Source organism: Bos indicus, chromosome 19 (assembly GCF_029378745.1).
Source record: "Bos indicus isolate NIAB-ARS_2022 breed Sahiwal x Tharparkar chromosome 19, NIAB-ARS_B.indTharparkar_mat_pri_1.0, whole genome shotgun sequence".
Classification (NCBI taxonomy): Eukaryota; Metazoa; Chordata; class Mammalia; order Artiodactyla; family Bovidae; genus Bos; species Bos indicus.
The window spans coordinates 51,244,411-51,270,694 of NC_091778.1; the positions used below are offsets into that span (position 1 = coordinate 51,244,411).

The following is a 26,284-nucleotide window of genomic DNA, read 5'->3' on the forward strand; positions in this document are numbered from 1 at the left end:
CCTAGCAACTGCGGTCAGCCAATGGCTGGGCGGAGCCCGAGTGCGCGCTGTCAGGCTGCTGGGACCGCGGGGCTCGCAGTGCTCCAGGGACCTCTGGACCCGCGCGGCGCTGGACTGCCAGGCCACCGCCTCTGCGCTGTCCCGTGGGCTGGGCATGGGCGCGGGCGCTGGCGCGGCAAGATGAGCACCGGGGGCAGCCCGGTCCGCGCCTACGACTTTCTGCTCAAATTCCTGCTGGTGGGCGACAGCGACGTGGGCAAAGGCGAGATCCTGGCGAGCCTGCAGGACGGTGCGGCCGAGTCCCCGTATGGCCACCCCGCGGGTGAGCGCCGGGCCGGGATGGAGTGGGAGTGGAGCGCGCGGGGGCTGGGGAGGAGAGGGGCGCAGACCCGAGAGCTAGGCGGGGGCGGGGTGCAGGGGAGGAGAGGAGAGAAGAGGGGGTGGAGAGCGCGGGGGCTGCGAAGAGGGGTAGCTGGCCCGGCGAGGGTCGCCAAAGAGCCGAGCAAAAGAGGCCGGGGAGGTACGGGGTCCCGAAGGCGAGCGTTCCGCGGGCGGAGGGAATAGGGAGATCAGGGAGGGGAGCTGGGGCCGCGGAGCCTGGGAGGGAAAGCGAGGCCCCCGAGGCAAGGGGAGGAGGGGTGGAGCGCGCCGGGACTGTGAAAGAGAAGGGGACGCGGGACCTGGAAGGGGAGCACCGGGCTTAGGGCCGTCGAGTCTCTGCCTGAATCCCGCCCGCACGACGCGGGCAGCCCCGGCTGCACACCCCAAACCCTGGACATGGGGGACCCAGGGGACTAGTGGGAGTGAGGCTGGGACGCGCGCACTCTGAGCGTGAGGCGGGAGCGAGCGGCTGAATGGGGCGCTGGGGTCCTCCCGACCTGGGGGTGACTGCCAGACGGAGGAGAGCGTACGACCACACAGTCCGGGTTTGGGGAGGAAGGTTGGCGGGGCTGCTCCTGGGTGTCCTGCCGGGAGGTCGCACTTGGCACACGACGAGTCTGGAAAGGACGCCTGCGGATGCGATGCCGGCGCGAGGGGCTGGGAGCGTGGGATCCGAGCACAGCGCGGGCAGGCTCACAGGTGGTGGCTCTGCGCGTGGGTCGGATGGAAAGGGAGGGAGAGAAAGCACAGAGGACACATCTCGAGGCTTCTTCAGGGTTCCCTGTATGTGGAGGGGCTCCTCCTCCTGGTGGACAGGCCTGAAAGGGCAAGGAACCCTAGTGACCTAGGGAGCATGGTCTGGGGTGCAAGAAGGGAAGGATCGACAGAGAATGAGGGCCCCAGGGTGAGGGGAGACCAGAGCACCCGATGGCAGCCTACAGGGGGTCCAAGAAGTTTCTGGTCTGAGAGCAGCAGCCCCTGAAAGAGGGTGGACATTAGGAGGAAAAGAAAGGCCGCAGGGAGGAAAGCGGGAGGAACTTGGGCCAAGAGGCGGGAGGACCAGGTGTTCCCGCAGTGCCCGGGTCTTTACCCACCAAAGGCTGCTTGGCTGGTGCAGGCTGAGTGGCTGTGGAAGGAGAGCTGTGGATGTTCACCGTTGAGCTAACATCTCAGGGGCAGGAGCCACATTTCCAATACAGAGGCTGCTGCTTGCTGTCTGGTTCCTGGGTAGCTGAGGAAGGCAGCCTAGGGAATGGAATCTTAATGTTCAAGCCAGCCTGGGGGTGCTTCTTGTCCTGGTCAGCCAGGGTAGGACTGAGAAGACAATGGGCAGCACACTGAGTTGGGGAAGGTTTGAGATGGGGGCATGAGCTGATCCCCTCTGGATCCATTCTCACACTGCAGTGCATGTAACAGTCACCCCCTGGTTCTAAGAAAAGGCAGATTCTGATTCTAGAACAGACTGTCCAAGATGATGTCATCAGCTACATGTAGTTCTTTACACTTAAAGCATGTTAGAGGGAAATACAACTAAAAGTGTGCGTGCTCAGTCACTTCTGTCGCATCCAGTTCTTTGCAACCCTATGGATGATAGCCTCCACCCATGGGATTCTCCAGGCAAGAATACTGGAGTGGGTTGCCGTGCTCTGCTCCAGGGGATCTTCCCAACCCAGAGATGGAACCCAGGTCTCCTGCATTGCAGGTGGATTCTTTACCACTGAGCCACTGGGGAAGCCCTAAAAGTGTGCATTAGCCACATTTGTAGTGCTGGACAGCCACTTGTGAGGCAGCAGACGTGCTGGACAGCGCAGTGCTGGGTTTAAGCTCTATGAGAGTGGGGAGCTGTGACTGTTTCCTCCTCAGCTGGGTCCTCTTGGTGTGCGGCTCAGTGAATGGATGGGCCGGAGGTGAAGTAACAAAACATTCAGCAGATACAGTGCGAATGGGGGCTTGGTGCTTCTGCTGTTACTTTCATTCTATGTGCTGAACCGAGACTTCTAACAACTAGATAGGGATTTCTCCTGAAGTTTTTTCCTTGACACAGAGGGAGGATTTAGGCTAAAAAGACATGTTCCACAAAAGGTCTTGTCAGCTTGGCTTGAGACACTGCAGAAAAGAACTGATATGATAGATGCGCCCTCTGTGGGTTTTTGATTTACTAAAAGATTCTTCTTGGATTAAGAAAAGAGACTATGGGGCTTCCCTGGTGGCTCAGTGGTACAGAATCTGCCTGCCAATGCAGGAGACACGGGTTCAATCCCTGATCTGGGAAGATCCCACATGATGAGGAGCAACTAATCCTGTGTGCCACAACTATTGAGCCTGTGCTCTAGAGCCCAGAAGCTGCAACTCTTGGGCCCAGGTGCTGCAGTTTCTGAAACCTGCATGCCCTAGAGTCCACACTGTGCAATAAGGGAAGCCACCAGAGTGAGAAGCCCGCACACCAAAACTAGAGAGTAGCCCCCACTTGCCACAACTAGAGAAAACCCACATAACACCAAAGATCCAGCATAGCCAAAAATAAATAAAACTATTCAAAACTGAAAAGAGATTATGAAAAATTGGCAGAAATTGGAATCATCATGATTATTATTTTAAAAACACATTTCACTCTGAAACAGTGTGGGTGCTTCTGGCAGAAAAGGCAAGGGCCTTTCAGCCTCACAACCCATCTCCCTCCACCCTATCCCTGAGTTCAGAGCCTGTTTGTATGTTCAGGTGCCCAGGTTCCAAATACCCAATTCTGCATAGTAGCTACAGTGCCCACAATTGCTCAGTGTTAATTCAGTATTTCAGAGTACTCTGTGCTCACTGGTAATCTTTTATTTTGCTATCCCTCTGATTGCTAATTTCATTTCAATCATTTTTTCAGGAAGGGCTCATGAGTGTTTCCTAAGCATTTTCATGTCACTGTCCTTTGCCTCTATCTTTGAACACTGTCTTGGCTGGGTGTAATAGTCTCAACTGCTGTTTTCTTTCCCTCAACCTTTGTAAGCGCTGCTCCATCCTCTGCCATTGGATGTGGGGAAGCCTGAAGACAGCTGATTTTTTTTTCCCATACTGGTGATTTGCATTTTCTTCATGAATTTCTGACGGGTTCCTTCTTTTTGCTTCATTTCATGAGCTTAACCAGACCATGTCTCAGAGCTGAAAGCTTCATTTTGAATTCCTGGCACACTGAGTACTCTTTCAATTTGCAGATTTTTTTTCTCAATTTTAGGGAAATTTATTTTATGTTCTCAAAACATCTTCTGGTGCATTTATTGGTGTTTCTACTTCAGTGACACCAGTTGTATTGGTTTCCTGTGGCTGCTGGGCTGATTGCCACAAATGTAGTGGCTTGAAATAACACAAATTCTCTTACAGTTCTGAGGGGTGGTAGTCAACCCAATCTCATCGGCTAAAGTCAAGATCAGCAGGCCTGCATTCCTTTCTGGAGGTTCTAGTGGCCAGTCTGTTTTCCTGCCTTTTCCGCATTCTAGAACCTGCCTTTGTCTCTTGGCCTGTAGGTCCTCCCCCACCTTCAGGGCCAGCAGTGGGAGCTGGGCGGGGGCCGGGGTGGGGGGGTGCGTCTTTCTCGAATCTCATCATTCTGAGCTGGACTCTGCCTCCTGCTTCCTTTTTAAGAACGCTTGTGATCACACTGGGCTTCCCAGGTGGTGCTAAAGAACCCACCTGCCGATACAGGAGATGTAAGACATATGGGTTCAGTCCCTGGGTTGGGAAGGTCCCTGGAGGAGGGCACGGCAACCCACCCTAGTATCCTTGCCCGGAGAACCCCATGGACAGAGGAGCCTGCCGGGCTACAATGTGTAGGCTCGCAAAGAGTCGGACATGACTGAAGAGACTTAGCACGCACGCGTGTGATCACACTGGGGCCACTAGATGATCCAGAATAATCTCTGTATCTTAAGATCACCTCACTAGCAAAACTTAATTCCCCTTTGCCATGTAACCTAACATATCCACAAATTCTGTGAATTAGGACATGGACCTCTTTGATGGGCCATTATTCTGCCTGTTAGTAGCTCAGTTGTGTCCAACTCTTTATAACCCCATGGACTGTAGCCTGCCAGGCTCCACTGTCCATGGAATTCTTCAGGCAAGAATACCGGAGTAGCTTAGTTTCCCAACCAAGGATCAAACTCATGCCCTCAGCAGTGAAAGCACAGAGTCCTAAGCACAGGACCAGCAGAGAATTCTCTCATTTTTCCTTACTTTTAAAATTTTCCTCTTTTTCAATTTTTAAAAACTTCTTTACAAGTTCATTTAAAAAACTCTTCTTTGAACTATTTTACCAACTTCATGGTTTTATTAGATTGTTCCATTGCATGAAGTAACTGGGATGAATTTCCGTCTGCTCCTGGGCTCACATTTCCTTACAAGTTGAGTTGTTTTCCATTCCTTTTTAAACTTTTATTGAAGTATGACGCATACATATAGGAAAATGTACCTATTATCACTGCATAGCTCAGTGAATTTTCACAAAGCTAACAAGCCCATGCAACCAGCACCCCGGAAGCCCAACACCAACAGGTTCCTGGGCCCCCAACCCTTCCGCCAGCCACAACACCCCAAAATATGACCGCTGCCCGGGCTTCTGACATTGCGGGTCATTACTTTTTCATTCATTCTGTGTAAAAATTAGAGCTGTACTGTGACTGCTTCTCTTGCTCTCATTGTATAAGACTCTCCTGGGTCATATATGGTTGTGGATGGTTTATGATATCCCTGGTGTGAATGCACCGTGATCTATCTATCTACCCATCCTGCTGGGGTTGGCATTTCTGTGGTTTCCAGTTTCTGGTTGTTGTGATTAGTCCTGCTGTGAACGTGTCCACTGTGAGTCTTTGGAACACCAAAGACCTATTTCTGTCAGAATATACCTGGGACGGCTGAGTATTGTGGCACGCATATGTTTAACTTAAGAAGATACACTGAAAATATTTTCAATTTAGACTCTTGCTGCCAAGTTTGGGAGTTCTGTTTGCCCACATCCGTACCAACACTTGGTTCTTGTTCTTTTGCATTCTAGCCCTTCTGGAAAGTAGAGTGTAGCTTGAATTTGTACCTCTCTAATGACTGATGACATTGAACACTTTTGTCCATTTTCCGTTAGGCTGAATTTACTGGGCAGTGCGGGTGTTTGAAAAAATACATTCTGGCTGTGAGTTTCTTGTCAGAAATACGTATCGTGAGTTATCTACTCATGTGTTGATGTGTTGCCTTTAATCCCTTTAATAGTATTTCTAAGTACTGAAACCCTTCATTGTTACATAATCCAAATGATGGGTATTCATGGGGGGGACTCTGGGTGCTGAACAAGTCTCTGTCTGTCCCAGGCTGGGGGTGTCCTCTGAGGCTCCACTGTCTTATCTCTGACATTGGTGGATGCTGTCCCACTGGACTGAGGAATGGTGTGGGGTGGAGGTCAAGACACATTCTTTTCCAGTTGGATACCCAGTAGAGACCCCCTTCCCCTCACACTGCTCTGTCACTTGTCACAGCCGGGGCACCAGACACCCCCCACCTGCAGGCTTTCTGCTTTGCAGGCGGGTCTGCTCCATGCTTGCAGGCGGGTCTGCTGTGTATCCCTGTGTCTGTCTCATACCGGGGCAGCTCCACCTGCATGTAGTCTGTGCTCTGACACAGTCTGGTGAGGCCTGGCTTCTCCACCAAGGACCTTCTGTTTGCCTCCTAGCCTACAGTTGGAGGGCGGGGGCCTCAGGTTCCTGACCCTGTCCTGCAACCTGAGTTCTGGGAGGAGCAGGAGGGTGCATGTGAGCTGTGGAGACCTCTCACTGGGTGGCCCATTGCCCAAGGAGCTGTCCTTCCTTCCCATGGCTGACATGCACACTCAGGGTCCTACCGGGCCCTTACTGGCCCTGGAGCCTCACTTCTGTCCAGTGGGTTGGTGCTCAGTCCTACCTCTTCACCCCTTGGAAGTCCTGCTCTGGGCAGAAATGGAAAGAAGGCCTCAACAGCTGGTATCCAGAAGGTGGCGAATCAAGGCTGTAGCTGGGCTCTGTCTTCTGTTCATCTTGGGTTCCCCCTGGGCTCAGGCTGGGGTGTTCCTGATGCCAGGTTCATACCCTTTCCTTCCCTGATTGCTGAGTTTCTACATTTTGTTCATTTCCTGAGTGATGGGAGTGGATCAAACTGACATCAAAAGCTACAATCTCTTGCCTTCCAGTTTTTTTCCTTCCCAACAGGAGACTCACTGTTTCTCCGACTACTTTCTTTTGACTCTTTCTCCAGCTTCCTTTTCCCAGCAGGAAGCTCCCATCTTTCTTTCTCCATTTCATCTTTGCCAAGAGCTAAAAATAACACTTCCCACTTATTGAGAGTGTAGAAGAACCATGGCATGAAATAGGTTATTTGTCCTTTCTCTTTGCCTTTGACAGTCTTTCTGCCAGGAGATGCCCACTCTCTCCTGCTACCTTCTAGATGCTGCAGACAGCTTACAGGGACTCTGCCCGTCTCCCTGGGCAACCACTTTAGGATTCAAAACACGATTTATAAAGTCATCACTTTCCAGTTTGAACTGAGAATTGAGTCGTGTTTTATCCTTCTTCATGGTCAAACTCCTTCATCTCCCTCAGTACCACTTGTGAGCACTCAGTAAACTTAATGCATTGGGTTTTTAAAATTACGTCATAAATACTTCCACGTATTTGAAAACAATAAAATTGTATTTGTATGAGATTTTCTCGTTAAAAGTCCTTGAGTAAGTCCTACCTCTCCTGTGTCTTTGTGGGATCTTCTCCCTGAAGTGGAGACAGCCCCTTTAGTCTGACCTCTAACCCCTGCAAGCCCCCAGTCCAGGGTGAACCTGACTTTAGGTAATGGGCAGGGAAGGGCTCAGAACTAGCCAGTCCAGGTTGTAAGAGACTCAGCTACCAGAGCGGGAGGCCCAGCCACCCCTCCCTGTGTCCTTTGCCACTGTCATGGGACGCCTGGTGGCTGCCAGGTGAGAGCAGCCAGGTAATCACAGCCTCCAGGTCCTGCCCGGGTCCTGCCAGCCACACCTGCTTACTCATGGCTGGCCCAGGAGCTCAGGGTCCATGTGGCGACTGTTAGGGGTGAAGAGAAGTAGCAAGTTGTATGGAAATGGCTGGCATGTTACTGAGTACTTGCAGGCTGTGGTGGGCTCACTTCACCTTAAGAGATTGCTTTGAACTTCTGTTTCACACTTTCCAGGCTTCTTTAGCTTAACTGGGGGCAAAAAGTGAATTGTATATAAATAAAAACAGAAGAGCTGCAACGCCCGGGGGGCTTGGACCTAAAAATATCAGTTATGTAGATTTTGTCAGATCCACAAAGAAGACAATTTAAAGGGGCTATGATGTAAGACAGCAGTTTCTGTGACATCTTCAGGGTTTACCTTCTTCAGAAGTGAGCTTGCCTCCTTGGAGGCCTCAACCAAATTCCCCACTCAACCTGGGTCACCCTCCCCCCTCCTCCTCTCTAGGAGCAGGGTGCCGGTCCACCCACCCATTTGCAGGGGCTCCAGGGGCTCCTAAAGCGCATCTGACTGCAGCACGCTGGCTTAAGATGCTACCAGCATTTCATCAGTTTGCTAATACAGATGACTTGTCTCTTTGGGTGGGTTTTTTTTTTTTTTTAAGTTTAATTTTGGCTGCACTGGGTCTTCCTTGCCTCATAAGAGCTATACTAATTCCTTTCGTTTTCCATATAAAATTTAGCTTTGTCAATCTACCCCCCCAAAACATCCAACCAGGATTTTTGATTGAATCTATGAATCCATTTGGGGAGAGCTGCCAACTTAACTATACTGGGTCTATCAATCCGGTCCATGAACACGTTATTTCTCTCCACTTATTTATGCCACCTTCTCAGTCAGCTGGCTTTCATCGTATTCCGTGCCTCAACACCTTGTCTCTTGGATTCACTGACGGGTTGTGTGGCGAGCAGAGGGAGCTTAGACTCAGTAACACGACAACTGAGCCCGGCTGGTGGCCTGAGTCCAGGTCTAAGCAGTGCCCACATTAAGGGGTGACCTCAAGATGTGGCAGGGGCAGCCTTGCAGTTTGAAGGGCCTGGGACCCTCTGATGTGTCAGGGCTCTGGAAAGAAGGGGTAGTCATTGGGCCATATTGAGTGATAGGGGAAACTCTGGATGACCCCTAATTTCATTCATGGTAGGTGATGTACTGGGTCCCATCAGTATCTGGTCTGTGGAGCTTGTCCTTGCTGCGGGATTTCACAAGGCCTGAATGCAGTAGCTTAGCACATAGATTGTTAGGGGAAAAGGTGGGCATGACAGTGGTCCTGTTCCTGCCAGGGAAGGCATGGGAGAGTTTAGCCCCCTAATGGGGAGCCCCCAAATGGGCAGCTCTTAGCTGGGGCAGCTAAGAGCTGGGAGCTGTGTGGATGAGCTGGGGTAGCCAGGCCATGAGGAGGCTGGAGACACTCGGGTCAAACTACTTTGCTATTTTTTTTTTTGTCTTTTTGTCCACACTATGTGTAGGATCTTAGTTCCCTGACCAAGGATTGAACCCTCACCCTCTGAACTGGAAGTTTGGAGTCTTAACCACTGGAGCGCCAGGGAAGTCCCCACTTTGCTATCTCCAAGAGAAAAACCAGGAAGGAGAAATGTGCAAGGAACACATTTTCCTCCCTGGTGATTCAGACGGTAAAGAATCCGCCTGAAATGCGGGAGACCTGGGTTCAATCCCAGGGTTGGGAAGATCCCCTGGAGGAGGGCATGGCAACCCACTCCAGTATTCTTGCCTGGAGAAGCCCCATGGACAAAAAGAGCCTGGTGGGCTACAGGCTACAGGGTCACAAAGAGTTGGACACAACTGAAGTGACTTAGCATGCACACATGCAACCGTGTTAAAGTGAATCATTCAGTGGCATTTGAGACATTCACAACCCTGTAACTTTCTAATTTTAGAACATTTTCCTCGCCCCTGCAAGTAGAAACCTGGACCCTCCCACACCCCTGGCAGCCAGCACTCTGCTTTCAGATATTTTAATTCAACATAAGGCATGTTCTCAAAAGTCAGGTTCTCATGATGAATACGTTCGTCAATGATACTTAGCCAGTATTTACATGTCTGGGTCCTCTAAGTCATAGAGAGAGAATTCAGCAGGTGCAGGAGAAGCTGAAATAGATTATTTACACATCCGGTGGCCTCAAAGTGTAAGGAGTGGCTTGGCAGTTGACATTTGCTTTTTCTTTTAGGCTAAAATTATCTCTCTTCTTGTTCTGTTGTTCTGATTCACTCAGTGAACATTCCGACAGGCTTTGTTCAAGGACTTTTGTGTATTTTTATTTTATTTTGATGGACAGAGCTCTTGGTGAATGGGCTGAGTGCACCGAATGTGTGTTATACATTCTGAGCCTAACATGGACACTACTGCTGTCAAAACTATGAACCAAAAAGCAAGAGAGTCAGAGAAGAGGAAGTGCAATAAATAGGCACAGAGCGAACACATAAATGGAGGAACATTAAAAAAAAAAAACGGTTCAATAAATAAGTGTATGAAAAAAGAGACCCTTCTTACAATCAGGCTTTGAACCTGGCATGGATAGGTGTGACTTGGGGGCTTCTCTGAGGTGGGCACATCCTTGACGGAGGGTTTATCTTCTGGGGCCCAGAGGCCTGGGCAAGAATGGAGCTTGTGCTGATCTGAGGCCATGGCTGGTGGCAGGTCTCAGACATGAGCCATCCGGGAAACTGAGGCACAAGAAGAGGGAGGGAGAAAGAGAAAGATAAATACTGTATTCTAACACATATATACGGAATCCAGAAAACTGGTACTGAAGAATTTATTTACAGGGCAACAATGGAGAAACAGACATAGAGAATAGACGTATGGACATGGGGAGAGGGGAGGAGAGGGTGAGATGTATGGAGAGAGTAACATGGGAACTTACATCACCAAATGTAAAATAGGTAGCCAATGGGAATTTGCTGTATGGCTCAGGAAACTCAAACAGGGGCTCTGTATCAACCTAGAGGGGTGGGATGGGGAGGGAGATGGGAGGGAGGTTTGAAAGGGAGAGGATATTTGTATACCTATGGCTGATTCATGTTGAGATTTGACAGAAAACAGCAAGATTCTGTAAAGGAACTATCCTTCCATAAAAAATAAATTAAATTTAAAAAAAAAGAAGGAGGAAATTGCTGGTCATCAGGAATGGGATTTTCCCAGGTGCCACAGAGCTTCTCCCTGCAGGGTCTTCACAGTCCTACATGGGAAACCTGTGGGGTCCCCGGTGGGCCAGCCCATCTCTGCTCCCACTTTCCACCCTACAGATCAAAGGGGAGGCATGTTTTCTCAAACTTTATTTCCCATCCCCCCAACCCTCACCCACAACCTCCCCTGTTCTTCCCCGTCCCAAATTCTCAGCTACAGGGATAAACGAGGTGCCTACCATGGGAGTGGAGCACTCAGCTGCACAGATGGGTCTGTGCAGGAAGAAGGATGGGTCTCAGCACTAAAGGACATTAATACTGATGGAGACCACCTGGGTCTCCAAAGCACACATGACTCGGGGAGGGTGCCTGAGGGTCCCAGGCATCAGGGTTGGTGTGCCGAGCGCAGGTGAGCCGGCAGGGACTGGCCCTGATAAGAACTACCACCAGAGTCATCGTTCAGTTTGGGTCCCAAATATTAATAGTTAGATCATTATCGCTGATAATGATTTAAATAAATTTAAAATTTATTTATTTTTATTTATTTGGCTGCACCATGTCTTAGTTGCGACATGTGGGATCTAGTTCCGCAACCAGAGATGGGCCCCCTGCTCTGGGAGCATGGAGTCTTAGCCACTGGACCGCCAGTGAAGTCCCTAGATTTTCTTTCAAATACATGTTTGGTGTTCAGTCGCTAAGTCATGTCTGACTCTGTGACCCCACAAACCATAGCCCTCCAGGCTCCTCTGTCCATGGATTTTCCAGGCAAGAAAACTGGAGTGGGTTGCCATTTCCTACTCCAGAGTATTTTCCTGACCCAGGGATTGAACCTGTGTCTCTTGGGTCTCTTGCATTGGTAGGCAAATTCTCTACCACTAGCACCACCTGGAAAGGCCAAATACATTTTTACTATTAGCGAAACTCTGGGATGTAGAGGGCATTATGCTCTGCTTTGGGAAGATGTTAAAAGGTACTTCTGTACCTTTTCCAAGATTTGTGTGTTAAGTTTCCTCTGCCTCTCTCTCCAGTCACTGCTTCATGGGTTTTCTGTCAGAGCATTTTCTGGTGCAAAAAAAGAATCCTTTCAAAGAAGCTTAAGCAAAGAGGAGTTGTGTGGCCTCATGTAACTGACAGGCTGAGGGGTGCACCTAGTTTCAGGCTAGATCCCAAGGCTGAGCCATTCTGGACTCTCCACTATTCCTTCTCCTCAAAGCTGCTCTCTGCACATGCCCCATCCCTGCTTCTTCTGTGTTAGGTTAATTTCCACCTGGGGAGGAAGCTGGCCCCGGGCAACTCCAAACTATACGACTGTTGCAAGCTATGATGCCAATGTGGAGAAAACAGTGAAGACGCTCTCTCTCCTACCTGCTTGGCCAGTCACTCTCCAGGGTCATCAGCTCACTGGTTTTTATATCATGTCCACCGCTGAGAGTTGTTATCTGCAGGAGGGCTGGTCCAGTAGGAGCTTTGCAGCTGTGACCAGAGGCAAAATGTCAAAAGCGAGAAATCCAAAAAAACGACAAAGATCTTGGAAATTGCAAATGTGATGGCAGAAATAAAATTTCCAAAGAAAGCCAACGTCTTATTAATAAGACCCCAGAGGAGGAAAACATATGTCAAGAAAGTTTTCCCAGGGACTTCTTTGGTAGTCCAGTGGTTAAGAATTCACCTTCTAATGCAAGGTGAATTGATCTAATGTTTGATCCCTAGTCTGGGACTAAGATCTCATGTACTGCGGGGAAGCTAGGCCTTTGTACCACACCTAGAGAGCCTGGGAGCCGCAGCTAAGGCACAGTGCAGCCAAATAACTAAATACGGGAAAAAAAGTTTCCCCGAATTGAAAGATTTGCATCTCCAGATTGAAAGAGCTGTTGAGTGGTCAGCAAAACAAAGAAGACTAAAGATGCCCCATACTAAGGTTTGCAACTGCAAAACAGCAACACCAAGGAGAAGATCCCCTCATACCCTGCCAGAGGAAAGGTCAGATTGCGTTTCTGAAGGAAAATTATTTCTTACCTCAGCGGTAAGAGTGAGGACAGCCTAGACACTTATTTATGCTGTGTCTAGGGCAGTCACTCTTCATTGAGTTCAGATAGGCCCACATCTAGAGATTTAGATGACTAGGGAGACCATAGGGAGGAGTTAGTGATAAATGCAGGGAAAACTAAGCGAGTAAACCAAAAGGCAATCTTTAACTCCAGCAGAAACAAACAAACAAACAAAAAATGGGGACTTCCCTGGAAATCCAGCTAAGAATCTGTCTTGCAATGTAGGGGACACAGGTTGGATCCCTGGCTGGGGAACTAAGATCCCACATGTCACATGGTGGACCCAGAACAAAAACAAATCATACATGAAGGACAAATAAACACAGTATACCACATGGTTCCATTCTGGACAGTGTTCACTTGGTCACATTGATGTAAAATTGAGTATTGATTTAGCTAAAACAGCAACATAACTAGTCTCTGTCCGTGTGTGCATGTATAAACGAGAGAGAGAGTGTGTGTTAGGGATAGAGGCGGGGGTACGTCAGCGAAAGAGAACTATATTTTCACCTTCTGTAATGGAAAATTGATTAATGCCTAAAACTGAAAAGTCAGGAAGTAGGAATATAAGGACGTTGTTTAGAAGTTTGGAGAGACACAGCAAAAGAAGGGACTAGTGAAGACTGGAATGGGGAGTGAATGGGATTCCCTGGCAGTCTAGTAGTTAGGACTTGGTGCTTTCACTGCCATGGGCCCATGGTTCAATCCCTGGTCAGGGAACTAAGATCCTACAAGCTGTGCAGTGAATCTAAAGAAAGAAAGAAAATGGAGAGTGGAACACAGGTGTGGTACATTTTCCACACCAAGCCCTAGAGAATTATGTGACCCCTGAAGCCATGTGCGTCCACAACTCATGAAAACAAAAACCAAATACAGTTTTAAAAACTCATTTTAATAGTATGCTTAAGAAGACCATCAGGAACAAATTCTTTCACATTTATGAAAACTTTTTTTTTATTGTGGACCTAAAATATCAGTACGCTAGGAGACTTTCTAAATCAAAGGAGCCAGCCCAGCTCATGCGGTAGATTAACTTCCTTTAGAATAAAAGTGAAAACAGCCCTCTAGCCTGTGAGTAGCAAGCATCCTCTCTCATTGTCTGGAAACAGATGTGCCAAAGCCCATGTTATCTCCAGATGCAAAAATAGATACCCAAGTCTACTTACGTGTTGCTTCAGGCAGACAGTGCAAAACCTTTAAGCATTCCAAGGGAAAAACTAAATATTTGTGTGTGTGTGTATGCAAAAAAAGCATTAGTCCCTCAGTCGTATCCAACTCTTTGTGACCCCAAGGATTGTAATCTCTGTCCATGGGATTCTCCAGGCAAGAATAATGCAGTGGGTAGCCCTTCCCTTCTCCAGGGAATCTTCCTGACCCAGGAATCGAACCCAGGTCTCTCGCATTGCGGGCAGGTTCTTTACCGTCTGAGCAACCTCAAAGTTAACTTTTATGTATGATGGTGGTGGTTTAGTTGCTAAGTCATGTCTGACTCTTGTGACCCCATGGACTGTAGCCTACCAGACTCCTCTGTCCATGGGATTCCCATGGACAGAATACTGGAGTGGGTTGCCATTTCCTCCTCCAGGGGATCTTCTCCACCAGGGATCAAACCCATGTCTCCTGTATTGAAAGTGGAGCCTTTACCACTGAACCATAAATATATATTTCTATATTCTCTCTATATAAATATGTATCAGTTCACACTCAGTCATGTCCAACTCTTTGCGACCCGATGGACTGCAGTACACCAGGCCTCCCTGTCCATCACCAACTCCTGGAGTTTACTCAAATTCATATTCATTGAGCCCCCATCCAATCATCACATCCTTTGTTGTCCCCTTATCCTCCTGCCTTCTATCTTTCCCAACATTAGGGTCTTTTCACGTGAGTCAGTTCTTTGCATCAGGTAGCCAAAGTATTGGAGTTTCAGCTTCAACATCAGTCCTTCCAATAAACACTCAGGACTGATCTCCTTTAGGATGGACTGGTTGGATCTCCTTGCAGTCCAAGGGACTCTCAAGAATCTTCTCCAACACCACAGTTCAAAAGCATCAATTCTTCAGCACTCAGGTTTCTTTACAGTCCAACTCTCACATTCACACATGACTACTGGAAAAACCATAGCCTTGGCTAGACAGACATTTGTTGGCAAAGTAATGAATGTCTCTGCTTTTTAATATGCTGTCTAGGTTGGTCACAACTTCCAAGGAGTAAGTGTCTTTTAATTTCATGGCTGCAATCACCATCTGCAGTGATTTTGGAGCCCCCCAAAATAAAGTCTCTCAATATTTCCACTATTTCCCCATCTACTTGGCATGAAGTGATGGGACCAGATGCCATGATCTTCATTTTCTGAATGTTGAGCTTTAAGCCAACTTTTTCAGTCTCCTCTTTCACTTTCATCAAGAGGCTCTTTAGTTCTTCTTCCCTTTCTGCCATAAACGGGGTGTCATCTGCATATCTGAGGTTACTGATATTTCTCCCGGCAATCTTGATTCCAGCTTGTGCTTCATCCAGCCCAGCATTTCTCATGATGTACTCTGCATATAAGTTAAATAAGCAGCGTGACAGTATACAGACTTGACTTACTCCTTGTCCTATTTGGAACCAGTCTGTTGTTCCATGTTCAGTTCTAACTGCTGCTTCCTGACCTGCATACAGATTTCTCAAGAGGCCGGTCAGGGGGTCTGGTATTCCCATCTCTTTCAGAATTTTCCACAGTTTATTATGATCCACACAGTCAAAGGCTTTGGCATAGTCAATAAAGCAGAAATAGATGTTTTCCTGAAACTCTATTCCTTTTTCGATGATCCAGTGGATGTTGGCAATTTGATCTCTGGTTCTTCTGCCTTTTCTAAAACCAGCTTGAACACTGGAATTTCACAGTTCACGTATTATTAAAGCCTGGCTTGGAGAATTTTGAGCATTACTTTGCCACCATGTGAGATGAGTGCAATTGTGCGGTAGTTTGAGCATTCTTTGGCATTGCCTTTCTTTGGGATTGGAATGAAAACTGACCTTTTCCAGTCCTGTGGCCACTGCTGAGTTTTCCAAATTTTCTGGCATTTTGAGTGCAGCACTTTCACAGCATCATCTTTCAGGATGTGAAATAGCTCAACTGGAATTCTATCACCTCCACTAGCTTTGTTCATAATGATGCTTTCTAAGGCCCAGTTGACTTCACACTCCAGGATGTCTGGCTCTAGGTCAGTGATCACACCATCGTGATTATCTGGGTCGTGAAGATCTTTTTGGTACAGTTCTTCTGTGTATTCTTGCCACCTCTTCTTAATATCTTCAGCTTCTGTTAGGTCCATACCATTTCTGTCCTTTATTGTGCCCATCTTTGCATGAAATGCTCCCTTGGTATCTCTAATTTATGTATAGCTTATATAAAAATATATAATTATAATTGTATTTATTATGTATATATATATGCATTCATACCTATTTATTATGCACATATACACTCTATTTAGTAAATGTGTATATATTCTATTTATTTATTGTGCATGTGTGTGGGTGTCTCATGCTACATATGCCCCAGTGCTGACTATTGCAAAAGGAAGGACATAAGCATTTGAAGGGATTTAAAGGACTGTAAAGAGGTCCTTGGTAGTCACTACAAGATGTAATTTCAGGACTTCCCAGGTGGTCCAGTGTTTAAGAATTCTCCCGCCAATGCAAGGAACACAGGTTTGATCCCTAGTCTGGGAACTAAGCCTACACACCACAAATACTGAGACTTTGAACTCTAGAGCCTGTGCTCTGCAACAAGAGAAGCCACCACAATAAGCCCACTTGCCACAACTAGAGAAAGCCCAAGTGTAGCAGTGAAGAGTCAGTGCAGCCAAAAATAAATAAAATTAAATAAATAAAAATTTATTTTAAAAAGATGCAATTGCCCAGATCCAAAACTACTGACCTAAACACTGTCTGGAATCTATACTCTGTCCTAAACACTTGGATGATGTGTCCTCAGAATGTGAGGCTGAATATTCTGCCATCCCCACCAGACACGTGGCATTGCCCTTGACCTGCTTTAAGACAGGAGACAAGCCTTTTTTTGGTTGTGTCGGGTCTTCATTGCAGCCGGCGGGATCTTAATCGTGGGCTTGGGCTCAGTAGTTAGGACGCATGGGTTTAGTTGCTCGGCAACATGTAGGATCTATCCTGACCAGGAGTAGAACTCGCATCCCCTCCATTGCAATCTGGATTCTTAAGCACTAGACGTCCAGGGAAGTCCCTCCTAGGGGCTTCTGCATACAGATTAAAACAGGTACAATAGTTTAAGATGAGTCTTTTGAAATTTTGACAATTAGGAGCCTTTCCAATTCAAATGATCCAAGAAACTAGCCCCACAAATATTTTCTGCTGCTAATCCAATTTTAAGGCTTCCCAGGTAGCACTAGTGATAAAGAACCTGCCTTTATGCAAGAGACATAGAGATGCAGGTTTGATCCCTGGGTCGGGAAGATCCTCTAGAGGAGGGCATGGCAACCCACTCCAGTATTCTTGCCTGGAGAATCCCATGATGGAGGAGCCTGGTAGGCTTCGGTCCATAGGGTTGCAGAGTCAGATATGACTGAAGTGACTTAGTACTCATGCATGCAATCCAACTTTAGAAAAAAGAGAAGCTCTTATCACTCTAGTTCCCAGGAGACCCTGCAGGCAGAGGTCCTGGAGACTGACTGACATAGTAAGAAATTATCCTCTGCTGGCTTCCTCTGAGTGTTCACACAAAAATCGGTTTTGGAATGCCAAAAAAAGAATCCCAACTTGGTCATTTCAGGGCAGGATTTCCTTTAATTCCCAATTAAGTAAGCACTTGCAAGCATCAGTTCTATATAAACCCAGCTTGTGTCCCCATCGGTAACTGTCCATCCATGAGCTGTCTGGCCTCTGAAGCAGTTTCCCGTTATTGATTTGGTTGCTCAGAGATGAGATACGATCTGAACAACTTTCTGAGGACAGTGTGGTTGATGAGCTTTGTGCTGTTTCTGAGTCTAGCTCTCCAAGGAGTTACTCCCAGGATCGGCTCGACTTCTTTACTTTTCTTAGTTTCACCCTCTGACAGTCTAAAACCATCATGGGTGCTTGGAGTACTCGGTGATCAGCTTTTATCTCGTGTGTCCCCAGAACAGTGTTTACTTAATCCTCGTAATGGGATCTGGGATCTGCTGCAGCACTGCTGCAGGTCTGGAGGCTCGATCCTCGGACATCTCCGTTAGGTTCTCAGTCACCTGAGGACACCTTGTGGCGGGCAGGAGCTGGTGTCCCTTGTTCTTGGGGCTGAGCAGGCTGTCCTGTGTCACTGGCAAACTGTTTGGTCAGACCATGTATCGACTTGTTGTTTTTTTTTTTTCTTTTTTCTTCTTAATTGAAGCCAAATTTAACAAAACTCCAGCTGCCTATGTTTCTTTGGGCTTCCTGCCCAGACCTGCCTGGGACTCTACCAAGGAAATTCACCAGTGCCCCTTAAGACTCCAAGTCAAGTAAAGAAAACCTTAAATACAAGTTGTAGGATCATCACTTAAACAGTGAGATCCGGATATCAGGAGAGCTCACCAGAACACCTGAGGAGTACTGAGGAGCCAGCGGGGCTCAGAAGGCTGATACCGAGCGCCCATTCAGGGTAGACCCCCGGTGTCCTCTGGTGGGTGTCTCTGATATCCTGCCACTACACCATGAAAAATTAATCAATTAGTCTAAGAAAGAAAATGAAGGGTTTCCCTGGTGGCTCAGATGGTAACAAATCTGCCTGCAATGCAGGAGGCCCAGGTTCAACCCCTGGGTTGGGAAAATCCCCTGGGCTAGGAGATGTCAACCGACTTCATTATTCTTGCCTGGAGAATTCCACGAACAGAGAAGCCATGGGGTTGCAAAGAGTCAGATGTGACTGAGAAACTAACATTTTTCAAGAAAGTAATGCAAAATTTTATTTGCACCAACCTGTGGATTATAACCTGGGAGACTGTCTTTTGGAAAGCTCTGAGGACTGCTCTGCCTGTCACAGGTCAAAGCACAGTTATAAATGTTTTTGAGACAAAGGGATATACATCAAAAGGCACGTTGACGGTTTACACAGTCTAGGTCTGCTCATCCAAAGCAAATCTGGGTCATCATGATCCCTCACAACATTACGAAAGACGGTTATCTCCTGAGGAGTTATCAAGTGCTGACCAGGCCATCCTGATGGTTTACAAAATTAAGAAGGAATGTTCTCTCCTGTGGGCTTCCCCGGTGGCTCAGCAGTAAAGAATCTGCCTGCAATGCAGGAGATGCAGGTTGGATCCCTCGGTCGGGACGATTCCCTGGAGGAGGGCATGGCAACCCACTCCAGTACTCTGGCCTGGAGAATCCCATGGACAGAGGAGCCTGGTGGGCTACACTCCATGGGGTCACAAGGAGTCGGACACAACTGAAGCAACTTAGCAGGCACGCACGTTGTCTCCTATGGAGGTGTGGTCAATGCAGATGTCCAATACATAAAGCGGAGGAGGGAGGCAGTCCATATGGGCAGAAAAACTATTTATGTCTAAGTTTTTCTTGTCTCGCCATAGAACAGGAACTTTATTTCATCACCCTTGTGCACATCGGTACATGTTTCATCTTTGCATAGTTGAGAAAATACTTCATAACTAATTTCATTTTCTACACACTTTTACCTTACATTCGCAGTGGGATAACTTGGAGGAAAGGAGCGCCACGTTCTAGCCCTGAGTCCAGCAGAGACAAGGGTGTGTGGCTGGGCTGCCCACAGTCTCTCAGCAAACCTGGGGCCAGCAGGCCATGTGTAGAGCCAGCTGCAGAATTGTTCTGGGGGCTCCTGCTGCCCACCGCTCAGGTAGTGGCAGGGGCCTGGGCACTGAGCTGGAGGCAGTGGTGGTAAGGGAGGAGCGGAGGTTGGAGACCCTGCTTCAGATAGAAGGTAGGTGAGGCTGGTGGGCCAGGGTCCAAGTAGGGCCCAGTTCAGCTGCCCCGTGAGTGCTGGATCCCACCAGTGAGAAGTCCTTTCTTCCCCAGCATGAGATTATCTCTCTGATCTGCACCTTTTACCTGAACAAGACTTTGTGGAAGTGCTTAGCACTTAAGCTGCCTCGACCCTCTTTCACAGGAATCGACTACAAGACCACCACCATCCTGCTGGACGGCCGGAGGGTGAAGCTGCAGCTCTGGTGAGTCAGGGGTCCCTCCTGACCCCTGAACATGGGGTGGGGGGAGCTGTCCTGGCCCTTGGGGACTCTGGTGGCACCCGAGGGAAGATCCACTGCTTTAGCCCCAGCCTGACCCAATAGGTCCCTTGGGAGCTGAGATCTGCATGGGCCTCGGAGTCAGTCCAGAGCATGTGGCCTTCTTCTGTCTTGCTAGTGCCGAGGGGCCATACACTGTGATCAAGCTCAACAGGGCGGAGGGTGGACAGGGGTGGGAGTGTAAGAGGCCAGGGTGTCGCCCAGCTCTGAATTGGGTCTCTTTCTTGGTCCCTACTCCAGCAGCCTTGGTTCTGATGCTCTGGTGTGATACTCCTGACCCTCCAGCTCCAGGGGTGGGTGACGAGGGTTTTCCTGCTGTGACTGATCCCTGGTTGCCCCCACGCCACGTGGCTTTCCTGACCACCATCACTAGCTCCTGTGTCATCCCCTCTCCTGGGCCACCTGCATGGTTCCATTCTCCCGCCTGACCACGCCAGACCTCTCAAGGCCATAAGTGTCTCCAGAGGGCCCAGAGCCCCTTCTCCCACCCCCACCCACCCCTAACCAAGAGCAGTAAGCTCCCAAGGCTGACCCAGGAAGCCTCTCTCCATGATGTCCGCTCGATGCCCCTGTCCCTGCTGACTCTCAAATCTCTTTTCCCTTCCTTCCTCCCCAGAGACCTCCTGAGGGCTCCCCTCTCAATCCAAACTTGTCCTGGACTCAGAAGGCTGTTGTAACAGCTGCTCCTGTTTCCTTGGCATCTGAAATGGAGCCCCTGTGCCTGGTTGGGGTGGTCGGTCCATCTCAGTAAATGCCCTGAGACGGGGCGGAGTCCGTCCCAAAGTGCTCTTCTTTTTTATCCTGATGAATGCATCCCAGGATCACTTCCTCATATTGAGGAATATAGGGATGTATCCACAGGGCTGGCTTCATGAGATCTTTTCTTACCAGATCTTAGTTCCCCGACCAGGGACTGAACCAGTGCCCTTGGCAGTGAAATCGAGGAGTGCTAAGCACTGGATGTCAGGGAATTCCCATGATGTTTTTGAGCTAATTGGAAGTGGAGTGACCCCACCAAATCCTTTGGCCTATTTCTCCCTCAGTGTAGACTCACATTCCAAAGATAGCTTTATCTCCAAATTATACAACTTGTAAAAAACCTAAATTAGATTTATTGAAATGTCAGAATTATTATGTGGAAACCCATTACTCTGGAGAAGGGAAATGGCAACCCACTCCAGTATTCTTGCCTGGGAAATCCCATGGACAGCAAAGCCTAGCGGGCTATAGTCCATGAGGTCGCAAAGAGTCGGACACGACTGAGTGGCTAACACATCACACTTCAACCCATTACTACTTTCTCTAGTTGACTTTTCAAATAATTAGAAAAGAGAAAGCACCCAGAAGGACATCTCAAGGTCCGGATCTCTCCAGGGAAAATGTGCCCAACATTTCGTTGGGGGCTTGGACTTTCCTTTGGCATGGCCACTGACTGACAATGATACAATGTTCTGGCTCCCAAGTTCAAAAACCTTGTTGTCAGGAAGCAGTGATTTCTTCTTACAGGCCTCCAACATCTTTTCCAGGGACACGTCGGGTCAGGGAAGATTTTGTACCATATTCCGCTCTTACTCTCGGGGCGCACAGGTAACATCCCCTGAACTGGGAGGTCAAACTGACTTTAATAATGACTTTCGGAATGCTCTTTAATGGATACTTGGAGGACAAAGCAATTAGCTCACATATAAACTGATGCCAGAGTCTAAAGTTGTGCTGTGGACTGTTTGGTGACTCCCAAGCCTTCAGCATCGGGGGCGGGGTGGGGTGGGGTGGGGTGGTGGTTGCATGTTGCATTTGTATATACGTGTGCATGAGTGGTGTGCGTTCACATGCATTTATGCATGTACATAGATAAACATGCAGGCATGTGGGTTGTGTGTGCACCACATTCACATGAGTGTGTGTCTGCACGTGTGGGAACTCTGTCCAGGTGGGTGGGCTCTGCAGTCCCCCCACGTTCCATGTCCCTGGACCAGCTCATGAATGTGGGGAACTGAGTTCCACTACCCAACACACCTTCACATTTGTGGGTTTCTCCATGAGCTTATGAAATTATCACTGGAAATGATCATATAGCTGCTACATTTGGCACATAAATTTTAAAAAAGGTGTTTTGCGTTAAAATAAGTAGAATGACTGTTTAGCTCGTTGTGAGTGTGTGCCTGAGTGGCCTGCGTGCTGGCCAGTCTGTCCACAAGTGACCGTTGCCTCCCCAGGGTGTGATCCTGGTGTACGACATCGCAAACCGCTGGTCCTTTGATGGCATCGACCGGTGGATTAAGGAGATCAATGAGGTACAACAGGGCCAGGGCGCCCTCCTTGTGGGCCCACGGCGGGGACGGGCAGGGGGCCAGGGCACAAGGCTGCAGCCACAGCGGGGACGCCCTCCTTGTGGGCCCACGGCGGGGACGGGCGGGGGGCCAGGGCACAAGGCTCCAGCCACAGCAGGGAGGACATGTCACCTCCTAGCACAGGATGAGGCCCTGCACACAGTCAGGTGGGTTGACCAGTGGTGACTAGGCTGCTACCTGCTGGCACCCTGACCGGCCCAGCTGCCAACGGGGACATCCAGTGGTCAGTCCCACCCACCGTTGTGAGTGTCCTGGGGTGGCTGTAACAGCTCACTACAGACTGTGTGGCTGAACACAAAGGAAACTCATTCTGAGTTCTGGGGTCAGAGTCCAAAATCAAGGTGTTGGCTCCCTCTGCTTGAGAGGAGGATCCTTCCTGCCTCCTGCAGCTTCTGGTGTTGCTGACAGTCCCTGGTCTCTGATCTGTGGACGCCTCACTCCATCTCTGCTCTGCCATCACGTGTCTCCTTCCCTGTGCATCCTCTCCCCTTCTTATAATGACACAGTAATGGGATGTCGGGTCCACCCCAAGACCTCATCTTAACTAATTCCATCTGCAAAGTCCCTAGTTTCAAAAAAGGACATATTCTGAAGTTCTAGGTGGATATCACCCCAGGGCACCTGTCATTACAACAACAAAGCTTGCGCCTGACCCACTTTCCTTGCCTCTTTGTCTCCCTTTAGCACGCCCCAGGGGTCCCTAAGATCCTGGTGGGGAACCGCCTGCACCTGGCCTTCAAGCGGCAGGTCCCCACGGAGCAGGCCCAGGCCTACGCGGAGCGCCTGGGTGTGACGTTTTTCGAGGTCAGCCCGCTGTGCAATTTCAACATCACTGAGTCCTTTATGGAGCTGGCCAGGATCGTGCTGCTGCGGCACGGGATGGACCGGCTCTGGAGGCCGAGCAAGGGTAGGTGCTCCTCCAGGCTGCCAGGAAGCCCCTCCAGCGCTCAGCCTCCCAGGACCTGGCCCCAGGTCGCTGTCTCCATTCTCATAAATCAGAGCTTCTGCCCCATGGCACTAGAGCCAGTTGGGATGGAGTGTCCTCAGGTGGGGGCGTCTCCTATGCTGTGGGTGAGCTGCATCCTTGGTCTCCCTGCCCCCATTTGTGAAAAGCACAAATGTCTCCAGACTTTGCCAAATGCCCTAGGGAGTCAAAATCGCCTCCAGTTGAGAAGTACTGTTCTGAAAGTTGTTAGGACCTTGATTCTAAAAGGAACCAAAACCCTGGGTTGTGTTTCTTCTGTCTGATCCTCCAGGGGTTGAGGAGTGCCCTAACCGCACCAAGGGTGAGACACAGTCTCTGCTTCCAGAAGGCCCCTTGGGAGCCCTGCTCTATCTGAGCAGGGACTCTGACTCATAAAACAAACTATGTAGGTGAAATATAAGTGAGAGCATTTGCTTTTCTGGTGTGTTCTCCGGTATGTCTTTATAAAGCTGATAACACATTATTTTGGGTCAGCTACTCAGTTGGGAAGCACGTTTCCTGAAGCCCTTGGCCTCAAGCCCCAAAAGCTGGTTGCACAGGAGACCTCATTGGCCATTGCCGGGCAGGACTCATCTCTCAGACCCAGTGCAAGGGAAGATGGTGGTCTCAAGTTTGAAGGCAAAGTGGGTTTAAAAAGATGAAAGCAGGACCACCCATTTCTAATTGCCACCCGTAGGCACAGGGTGGGAGACTGGGCCTTGACGTCTTGCCCCAGAGTCCCAGAGCGGAGGGTGGACAGGTGTCCTGCTGCCCTGGTGCTGGCCCCACGCCAGGACAACGCAAGTGAACCGGGTTTTCTTTCCTTTCCCAAGTACTGAGCTTGCAGGACCTGTGCTGCCGGGCAGTGGTGTCCTGCACGCCTGCGCACCTGCTGGACAGGCTGCCGCTGCCCACGGCCCTCAGGAGCCACCTCAAGTCCTTCTCGATGGCCACCGGCCTGAGCGCCAGGATGGCGCACGGCCGTCCCTGCTCCCTCGCCTCCGGCTCCAGCCACAAGAGGACCAGCCTCCGAAAAGCCAAGGGCACCCACCTCCCCCAAAGCCCCCCCAGACGCTGCTCTAGGAACAACTGCAAAGTCTCTTGAGGAGGGTGCAAGGCAGAGGAGGGGCACAGATGGGAGGGGGAGGCCGCTCTGGATCTAGACGCCCGCCAGTGTCGTGGTGACCATGTGGCCCCGAGCAATGAAACCGAGGCTGGTACCCCGCTTACCAGATACTTCTGCATGGATGGGCATGGGGCTCTTATTTCAGACATGTGTTTATGAAGGGAAGAACTCTTGATAACATGGAATTTTGAATGTAACGTATCATGATTGCAGTGCAACTTTTTTCTTAAAATAACTACTTTTTATAAGAATGGTGATATGTTTGTGATGAGTATAAATTCTAGGGACTACAAAAAGTGGAAATGGAGAGAGAAATTAAGAGTTTTTGATGCTATGAGGGGTCTTTTTATAAACCTCCTTTTTAATGTCAAAGCACTAATTTATAAAACGCCATAGATAAGTTAGAGATTACGCACAGCCAATTTGTCCAGCTTGTGTATGAAACGGATCTGATCAAGTTTTTGCTACGTTATTTACTACATTTTAGGATAAGTGATTTATATGCATATTTTCTGTAAATCTACATTTTTTTGTACAAATGTTTTACGAGTTATGACACTAAAGGGAAGAAAATGCCAAAGATATTTCTAGTTACAGCAAGCACACCGCAGCATGGTCACACCACGTCCAGACTGGCAAGAGAATGTCACTCGGAGCCATTTTCAGCCAAGAGTGAAGCGAGCACTGTTGTTTAAGAATCGACGTTTCTTGACAATAAAAAGTATACTCATCTCTTGGTAGACTCGTGGGCTGCTTCTTCCTGGTTTTGTGTACTTCCATCATGCTTGGTCCCATTTGCTTTATTGCCTATTTCAGTTACCACACCCTAACCTTAACCACAGTCAGTGCTAGTACCTGGCATTGGCAACAGGGCTGTGTCCCTGACCTGAACCACGGAGTGAAAGGATGCCTTTTCCTGAAAAGAACGCAGAGGCAGACAGTGGGGCCCAAAGGGGAAGCTGTCCAGCCTGTGTCTATACAGGAAGAGTGGGAGGTGCTCTGGCTCCAGTGCATGGGGCATCACTGCCCAGCATGAGTGACGTCAAGATTGGAGCTGACTCTGCCAACACTCCCGGCAGGGCCTCCTTCCTGGTTCTATGGTTTGACTCTCTGTGGCAGATGGAAGATGCAACAATGGATTAAAAAAATAACTTTCAGAGAAGAGAAAACACCCAGATGTCCTTGGTTTCTGTTGGTGATTTATAGTTTTTGTTTGCTTTTGAGGCTGTACCACCTGGCATGTGGGATCTTGGTTCCCCAACCAAGGATTGAACCCACACCCCCAGCAGTGGAAGTATGGAGTCTTAACCACTGGACACCCAGGGAAGTCCCTGATTTATAGGTTTTTAGAAATTTAAAGAAAGTGACACCTTCAGAGATGGTGGAGGTGTGGCCCAGAGGGGAGGAATGAGCTTAGCTGCTGCTGGTCACCCAGCCCCCTGGGCATGAAGGGGACAAATGTCCACAGGGGAGCAGGTGAGGGCATAGCAGGTAAGCCTGGAGGGGATGGTCCCTCTGCAAGGGGCTTTGGGCCTGGGAGGGCTGTCACATCCTTCTCTCTGTTGGGCAGTGGCTGGAGAAAGGAGAGTGAAGGGCTGACCTGCTGACCATGAAGCCAGACAGCTGAGGTGGGGTGTCACTTCCCCGACTGCGACCAGCAGAAATGAGGAGGAGTCCATCCTGAACACAAGCCCCTCTCCCCACCCTTGAAGGGTACACAGATATACAAGGGGTAAGTTCCCAAGGTGGAGGGGAGGAGGCTGGGGAGAGAGGCCTGGTCTCAAGGCTAAACCAGGCCCCTTCTGTCCCTTTTCATTGTTTAATTGAAGGACCCCTGGGGCCACCATAAGCTGGAAGAGGCAGAAGAGAGCCTTGCCCACCCCTGGATTCAGACTCTGGTCTCCAGAACTGTGAGAGGCAGATTTCTGTTGTTTTAAGCCCCCCAGTTTGTGGCAATCTGTTATAGCAGCTCCAGGGCTCACACAAGAAAATA

At 49.1% G+C, this 26,284-nt stretch overlaps 1 protein-coding gene across 1 annotated transcript; it reads left to right on the forward strand.

Moving 5' to 3' along the window:
- The first annotated feature begins 24 nt into the window (after positions 1-24).
- RAB40B (RAB40B, member RAS oncogene family) lies at positions 25-25,031 on the forward strand. Its single transcript, XM_019982532.2, has 6 exons — positions 25-322; positions 19,715-19,775; positions 21,377-21,437; positions 22,067-22,144; positions 22,886-23,108; positions 23,999-25,031. Exons 1-6 carry the CDS (start codon positions 181-183, stop codon positions 24,268-24,270), a joined length of 837 nt encoding a protein of 278 aa, XP_019838091.2. The 5' UTR covers positions 25-180; the 3' UTR covers positions 24,271-25,031.
- The last annotated feature ends 1,253 nt before the right edge of the window (positions 25,032-26,284 follow it).

What these genes read in the sequence shown, in the direction of transcription:
- RAB40B (XM_019982532.2), top strand. Translation starts at nt 181, where the DNA reads ATGAGCACCGGGGGCAGCCCGGTCCGCGCCTACGACTTTCTGCTCAAA. An exon ending in AGGGTGAAGCTGCAGCTCTG is followed by an intron (nt 19,776 to 21,376) that starts GTGAGTCAGGGG and finishes CATCTTTTCCAG; the next exon opens with GGACACGTCGGGTCAGGGAA. An exon ending in CTTACTCTCGGGGCGCACAG is followed by an intron (nt 21,438 to 22,066) that starts GTAACATCCCCT and finishes TTGCCTCCCCAG; the next exon opens with GGTGTGATCCTGGTGTACGA.